Genomic DNA, 8,229 nt, shown 5'->3' on the forward strand with positions numbered 1-8,229 from the left:
ACAAGTAATTTCCAAAATTTATCGAAGTGTTAACATCAAGAAGAACATCTGCAAGTTATTCCAATCATTTTTGTACCATTTGGTGGCGAGTACGTATTAAAGAATGTCGTGCAAGTGTGTCTAACTTTGTAAAACAAGCATACTCGGGCTACTTTGAGAACAGCAGCTAACAGCAAGGCCTGGACTCCAAATTTTTATATGTGGAAGCTGTATTTCCTCATTGCGTTTATGAGCAAATAAGAATAGACCCTACTTTTACTAAAAAAAGTATTATAATTTGGCGCGAACCATCTAAACACCATGATGATTATTATTTCTGCATTGTGAATATAACCAGAAGAAACAGCAAAAAAATTGTTCCAAGCGACTCTATTGTAACTTGCAGTCTACAATTAGAACGATTCTGACTTCTGGTGATAAATCTGTACCTCAGCCCCAACCCAGTACCTCCAATCTACTTCAAGAACTTTCAGAAGGTAGTGACGATGTAGTGACTTTTACATCTCAACTTAGACTATTCAATCAAAATGATTTGGACCACTTAATGAGAGATCTTAGATTGTCTAAAAAGCATCAGAACATGTGGCTTCTCGGCTCAAAGGAACAAATCTGATAACATGTGTTACGGTATATTGTTCTCACTACTCTCAAAACATTCAGCAGCTGATGTTGCACTTCCAGCGACTTGGGTGCAACATGGGCATTAAGTTTTTCTCTATTATACAGAAAGGGCTCTATTATACATTCTAAAACAGGTTTTATTTATTATTATTATGTAAAATAGTTTTTGATTTATCGCGCAAAATGTAGAAAAAAATATACAATAAGTCAAAAACTGTGAAAATCTGACAATTTTTTTTGAATTCCAAGCCGAAAATATATTTAAGAATTTATTTATTAATAGGAATCGAGAGTTTATGCACTAGATAGAGTTCGTTCATTCACTGAAATTCCCAGTTCATTTACTGGCAATTTATCCTTTTGTTAAATAAAATAAGTTATAATAATTAATACCACGCATTTTATTTGATTTTTTGATATTTAAATAATTTAAGAGTGTATACCTACTGTGTACAGACACACAAAATATAAAAATTATATATAGAACGATTCTCATATACCTTATTTTAGGTCAATGTCAGGGTAGTCCTTATTCGTTCATGTACTGGATCTTTTACCCTCCTACGTCAAAATACTAAAAGTCCGCGTAAATTTTGCAGATTGAAATGTCTGCTTGATTAATTGTCAATAGAGGGTCATGACATGTCAAAATTGCTAGTTTGAAGGTGAAATCGTCTATGTCATTCGCATTGGCTTTCCTCTTAAGCAATAATTGCAAAATTTAGAACAATAAAAATGGTCTAAGACGGAGATGATTAAATATCGAAAATAACCTATTAATCTATCTTATACAGGAGATTGTAAAGAGCTTGGTCACTGAATAAATAAATATTCAATTTATCGATGCGCATAATTATTATAGAAAAGACAAAGCCAGTTCATTTAAAGTCCAATCAGAAATACAAATACAGTCAAGGGTTATGGTCGGTTATACAGTATATTATTAGGTTTAAAATTTAAATAAGACGTAGGTTTTTGATGATTTAAAGGTTTTTGAAGGTTATAAGAACAAGATGCATGGTTATGGTATAGAATGTAGGTAGCAACAAAAAAAACCGGTGAAGTGCAAGTCCCACTTTTTACGAAGGTTCCGTACCATCGTACAAGATATTTCAATATTTATATCTGCAACACTGCAAGTTAATGACAATGCAAGTTAATGACAACAGCGCCATCTATATGTGATTTAGTAATTTTTTTTCGTGAACACATTTTAATTTATTTTTTTGTGATGTAACCACAAAATCTCTGTTTTCGGATTTATTCCTTTACTTGTGCTATAAGACTTACCTACCTACCAAATTTCATGATTCTAGGTCAACGGGAAGTACCCTATAGGTTTTCTTGACAGACACGACGGACAGACGGACGGGGCGGGCGGGCGGGCGGGCGGGCGGACGGACGGACTGACAGAGAGACTGACAACGAAGTGATTCTATAAGGGTTCCTTTTTTTCCTTTTGAGGTATGGAACCCTAAAAAGGAACAAATAAGGAAAACGGTCGTATTGATAGGAACATCTCTGGTAGAAAATAAGCCTAGAGCCCATAAAATTGATGATAATGTACCTACTGCCATGCATTGAACTTAATGATAGGAAGTAGGTATTTTCAGTCATCAAGGACGAAGGTGGAATTAAAGTTATATTCTATTCATAACCAACGGCACTAGCTTCACTAATAAGGTGTGCATGCTCGCTGGTTTCCTATCCATATCCTCACGGGTACGTATGCAACAGCCAGCGATGCGTGCTTGAATACACAATGCATCCGTTTCATTTATCGACTTTGTTCCTAATATTGCCTATTGTTGTGTATCGTATACGTTTTGTTTATTACCTACTGCTGAATATAGTAATTAGTAACTATTGTTTCGTGTGTTTGCACTATGAGTATCTACTTATATTATGTTTAATTTATAGTTATTCTCTATTTCCTATTTGAGTCAATGACAATCTAATTTGCCAATATGGCTGACTCTTGACAATCTCTAAAGTTTTACTACTGTTATTTGTTACAGTGTTAGGGTTAATGAATTCAATGATTCTTGGACTTTGAATTTCGCTAACAGTTTTTTATTGTTCGAGAATGAATTAACATGCCATTATGATTTCGACTACTTTTTAAGACTTTTTGCTTTAGGTATATTAAGATTTGATAGTAGGAGGTTGGTTGCTCTACAATTTTACAAAATCGATACAAGATTCAAAGATTTATGGCTCATGCAATGTATGTAAATTGAACTCATATGAATTGCCTACTGTAAAACTAAATAGATTTGTTTGTTGTAGGTCTAATAAAACGTACTATGCCGTAAATCTAGTATTGACGGTTTAACCTACATTTTGCGTCAAGTTTTAACGATGTTTTCATGATCAGTAGGTAGGTGTACAATGTACTAGTTAGCTATCTATAAATAGCTTAACAACATAATGCTTCTTGGCGCGTAAAGAAAACAACTAATTCAATAACATGGTGTATTGGAAAAAAACGAGATTACATTCTAAGTACTTAAATATAAATCACAACCACTTGATCCTCGTAAAAGATCGTTATTCTGATATCTATTTTCGTTCGCGAAGACATTTTAACAATGGATGTCAAGTAACAAGATACGTCAGCGTAAAACTAGGTAAAGGAGCTGTCGAGGCTAAACCTAAAAAGGTAAGACAAGACTCAGTAAGAGCATTAGATGCTGAAGTCAAGGTGTACGACCGTCGGACGGTGGTACTAATATATCAAGCGCACTCAATACGGACACTAATACGGCAAGCACTAAGCAACCGATTGACAATGATTCACACAACAGTTAAGTGTCAACGCACTTCACTCGTTTTGTATAGAGGCACGACGCGAGCGCAACCGATCGTCACGGACTAAAGCTGCTGCACCCCAGAGGCGAACGCCCAGAGTCAGCCTCACCGAAAATAGCACCCGGTAGTGCACTGGGGCACCCTTATGACGAAATCTGGAACGGCCGCTTACTCTTTTGTCTTAAGTCTTAACCATCACTGGTAATCCTTCGAACCACAGCAATATGGAGACGTGAAAACTGTACACCAATAGTTTTTCTAAATGCACTCGTCAAATAACAATTTTGTGAACTTAACAAACAAAACAGCTTTGACTAATAAAACAATTTTAATGCAATTTTATGAAAGAAGAGCAAAACGTCTGAAGGTGAAAATAAGATTAAAAGGTTTAAGCATGCTACAGTGCTGCCAAATTTCAGGATGGCTAGTCGTCAAACATATTTGGCACAGTTCCAATATTAGTTTAAACTGTGGCTGCTTGGAAACACGTGTGGAAGTGTAAATTATTGCTATTTTATCCAATGGTTTCTATTCAATATTTGATAAATTCATAACAATATTAATGTCAACTCTACTTAGGTACTTTACTTGATTTACGATTGATAGGTATTACTTATTAAAAAAAACTATGTTTTATCTAGGCAGAGGGCTGTGTTTGGTGGTGCACTCTTGGGAAGGCCTATTGTCCAGCAGTGGATGCATTCAGGTCGATGGAATGGAATGAATGTTTTATTAGTTCACGACGTTACTTATATTATGTAGGGCAAGAGTAGAGCTGAATCTACAAATGAGTAAAATTTGAAGTATGTTACCTATTTCAAAATAATTGCCTGACAAACATCTCATAATTTTATCTACTGTACATACATAAAAATTAATGTATATTGTATATATTATTATCTTTCTGTTTGTTATCTATGCATTCGCACATTGTTCATCAGATTTGAGAGACTTGGAACTTTTTTTTAGGGCTTATCGAAAGTTTAAAAGACAGTGCCAACAACATACACTAGGTGGTGTACAAGTCGCACTACAATGCATGCCGGGCATTAACTAGTTTACAGTAACTATTCATTAAATCAAAAGCTAATCCATTTGTGACAGGATTTTTTCCCCAGTCCTTGAACTGTACTGGAAAGTATTGAGTGATGTAGACTACTTATTCAGTATCCTTTGAAAACAAAAGGTTCCTACAGGATTATAGTCGAAAACCTTTGGATATGTAGGAAGCGATTTGCTTCCTTGTTTCTAATCCGAACCACTAGGATAAGGAACATCCTTCCGGCATCAGTTTTCCCTTCCACTTTTAATAAATACCTTCAAGTCAAGAGTGAATAGGCAACTTCTAGGCAAGAGCGCTCTGTCTTAGGCTGCATCATCACTTGCTAGCAGCTCTGATTGCAGCCAAGCGCCAGAGTATGAAAATTTTTTTTCAAACTTTTAAGGCTTTAAAATTGTATAAAATGTTTGTTGTGTAAGATTTAGTCAGAGGAGAGATGGGAAATTCTGATATTTCAGTAATGAAGGTTCATAACTAATATAATACCTACTTACGATTGCCTAATATGCAACAATAATAATTTTGATGGTTGAAGTAAGGTAAGAAACTCAACAGTGAATGCTGCTTCAAGTCTGATGCAAACTTGATTGTGTATGGGCATTGGCCAGACCATTTCTGATATTTAATTAACTACTACTTAATTTTAGACTCCTCATAAAGTGGTGAGTCTAATTAATGTCAAATTGAATGATCCCCAATTGCTTATTTAATATTTACCATTTAAGTGTAAGTAAGCTCACAAACATTATTTAGCTAAAATAGTTCATTGACCAGTGATAAAATTTTGTTTTTCACACAACATGACTTATTATGTAAATAAGTTATTTTTATTAAAAATTTTTTTACTTCATCACCTACTTAATGTATGCTTTTATAATTAGAACATACCTATAGCCTGTAGCATACATTTTTTAAGAATTTAACAATGTAAAATAACAAGATTCAGCTCAGCATAGTATTTTTCAAAAAAAAAATGGTATTAATCCACATTAAACAATGGAAAATATTTTCTGCAGTCAATGTAATGGACAGGGACTTGGGAAATAGGAATACGGATATTTTATAGTTTTATGTTCTTTATAATTCGCACTACTTACACTACTTATTCTAAAAAACCGATTGAAGAACATTTCTAGTGCAGCAGTCAGACCAAATTCAAACAAAGAAGGCGATTAGAAACTAAAAATATAAAACGTGATGTGCGTAAGATTGGGTAATCAAACAAAAGGAAAATCATTATTTCACTTACATTACCAGCCGGGAAATGATCGAAGATATCATATTAACATATAGATAAGAAAAATCCACCAAAATTAATCACTTTTATAAACATGACAAAACACAACCACTCAGCAAGAAGACCAAGCCGCCATATTGAAAAATTTGTGTTTTGATCACGTGATCTCATAACAATCAATATGTCATATCGTTCAAAAACTCACATAGAAGAAAGGTTTCATTCACATTATTTTATAAGAACTTTGATAGTGCAGTTTTTCCTACCTTTTAGTTTTAATCAAATATTTGCAATGCAAAAAACTGTGTACAAAAAATATTGCTTATATTTTTATTAATTCAACATTGATATTATAGTCTCACTCTATTACATTATCGAGATTTCATAAAGCTGAAACTGAAAGCACCATCTAACGACAATGAATGAAACTAATATTTACTGCCATCTGTTATGGAGTAGCTGTACTAGTGCGCAATGATATAAGTTTTTACTTTATAAGCCAGACAAATATAAAAGTAGTTACAGCAATGCCATTGTCACAAAACTAGCACCCATTCTAGTTTAAGTGGATTATAATTTAACCAGTTAATTTCAGTAGGCTGTCCAACTCATAGCAGGTGCATACATTTGTTGGATACTATTTAAATATGCCGCCTTTATTTTCGTTTGATTGCTGCGGTTAAAAAGATTTCTATGGACGTAGTTTCTCCTCGCTCGACGTACAGTGTAGTGTGTAATGCGTTTGAGCGTTTTATTTCTTGACGTTTGTGTAGTTTTTATTGTGAATAATGTGATTGTGTAGTTCGTTATGGCATTTAGATACCGTGAAGATTTAGTCGGCAAACGATTTCTCTCTGTGAGTGGTGTTTCAAAGATAAACGTGAATAAAGTTTCTGAATGGGGATGGAAAGCTGGTGTTATCAGAGCAGCTTCTCATAAAGATAACAAGAATAAGGAACTTCAGGTAAAGCTTGTTTACTGGAGACAATCATTCTGTCTATTATAACAATAGTTTAAGTGATAGTTTTTAAGGTAAATACCATATTTCTATTTTCCAATAGGAAGCTGTACTGTATTTACGTCTTTATCATTAGAAAAAAATTCTCTAACTTTATATGAAGAAAAGCTAAAAGATTCGCACGAAGCGTAATAATATTTTAGCGTCCATGAAGTTGAAACATGAACTGCTATTCTTCGTCATTAATATCTTCTGACATTTTCTTACTTCTGACAATGACTCGAATAATAATAATTAGTAATTACAGGTAATTACTACCTAATTAGTAATTAGTCTACCCTAGTAAGCAATGAAGTCGTCGTAAGAACCAATTAACTAAAGAAGTACCTACCTAGGTACCTAGCTACAACAACAGTAAAGACCTCCCAGACCCTATACCCAGACTATATTCCGCCATCCATGTGCCATGGTACTCACCTACCTACAGTCGTCCTGCCTACTAGATATACATAACCACACAATGTATAGAAGACAGGTTATGGGCACAGTTTCTACACGAATGGTCAGTGGATGGACTGTGGTCAACGCCCATATTAAGGGCACGAACCTTTTATCTGAAAGCTAAATCTATGAATCAAGAGTAGGTGCTCTATGAAACTCCGTCAATCGATGGCAACAACCGTCAACCACTGCTTGACATACCTACCTAAGCTTATCTTATGTCCATCGGCTCCAGTTATCGATTATAATATCTTATGAAATTAGTACAAAATGCTACGAAATTCTTCAAAATTGATCAAGTCTGAAAGCAATTGGTCAAGTCTGAAAGTTAAAGTGTAACAAAGGCAATCATCTTTGATTGGCTACCACTCTTTCGCTATTGTCCATTGTCGCAGCACGATATAAATTCAGCTAGTTCATCACAACAATTGGGACTGTAGCATTGATTGATGTAGCTTTTCCGCAATCGACCTGTGGATTTATCTACTTGTCAACCTAAATTCTAGAACTCAAACGCCGAACATTGACAGCTACAATGGTCGTGATCGCTTCCGAATCCGATTGAATTACACTCTTCCACTCTCTGACTCGCAGCTTGCTCCAGCAATGCGCAGGATTGCAATTATTTGTAAATACGTGTCATAATATTGTCAATTAAATCTTTGAAAAGACCCACCGCCGGCGAGATTTTTGCTGGTTCTCCTCGGCAGGAGAGGCATTCCGAAGCAGACGTGGTTGCTGCTTTTGACTATTCCAAAGTACTAACTTCTTCTAAAAAATATTTCTATTTTATTCCATTGGGCACAATCGTAGCAAGAGTAACCATGAATTGAGCCAACAGTAATGACTGCGATGATCACAATAATATTATGTTTGGTGCCATGGCCGTATAATATAGTCAGTCGAGTAGTATGCAAAAGAATCTGAGAACCTTCCCCATTATTATCCCGAGAAAACTGCTATTATGTGATTAATTTAAAGGTATGACCATCATCAATGGGAATACGATGCACAAAGAGATGATGGGGTTGAAGAAACCAA

The 8,229-nt window shown here is 34.8% G+C and overlaps 2 protein-coding genes across 5 annotated transcripts in view; one reads left to right on the forward strand and one right to left on the reverse strand.

Moving 5' to 3' along the window:
• The window catches only part of LOC123870213 (beclin-1-like protein A), a 36,643-nt gene extending 30,751 nt beyond the window's left edge, over window positions 1-5,892 (reverse strand). For 2 of the 3 annotated variants that reach the window (XR_006797032.1, XM_045913420.1), the window contains exon 1: window positions 5,742-5,892. Coding sequence is in view for 1 of the 3 variants with exons in the window: in XM_045913420.1 (XP_045769376.1) it covers window positions 5,742-5,773 (32 nt within the window). In the remaining 2 variants the exon portion in view is untranslated. Of the gene's footprint in view, window positions 1-3,378; window positions 3,484-5,741 lie in introns of those variants that run through there. The other variant, XM_045913421.1, reaches the window with a different exon arrangement.
• Window positions 5,893-6,420: 528 nt separating this feature from the next.
• The window catches only part of LOC123870212 (probable JmjC domain-containing histone demethylation protein 2C), a 216,098-nt gene continuing 214,289 nt past the window's right edge, over window positions 6,421-8,229 (forward strand). For both annotated transcript variants that reach the window (XM_045913418.1, XM_045913419.1), the window contains exon 1: window positions 6,421-6,693. In XM_045913418.1, coding sequence (XP_045769374.1) covers window positions 6,538-6,693 — 156 coding nt within the window. In that variant the 5' untranslated portion in view covers window positions 6,421-6,537. The remainder of the gene's footprint in view (window positions 6,694-8,229) is intronic.

Source organism: Maniola jurtina, chromosome 12, assembly GCF_905333055.1.
Source record: "Maniola jurtina chromosome 12, ilManJurt1.1, whole genome shotgun sequence".
NCBI classification, from domain to species: domain Eukaryota; kingdom Metazoa; phylum Arthropoda; class Insecta; order Lepidoptera; family Nymphalidae; genus Maniola; species Maniola jurtina.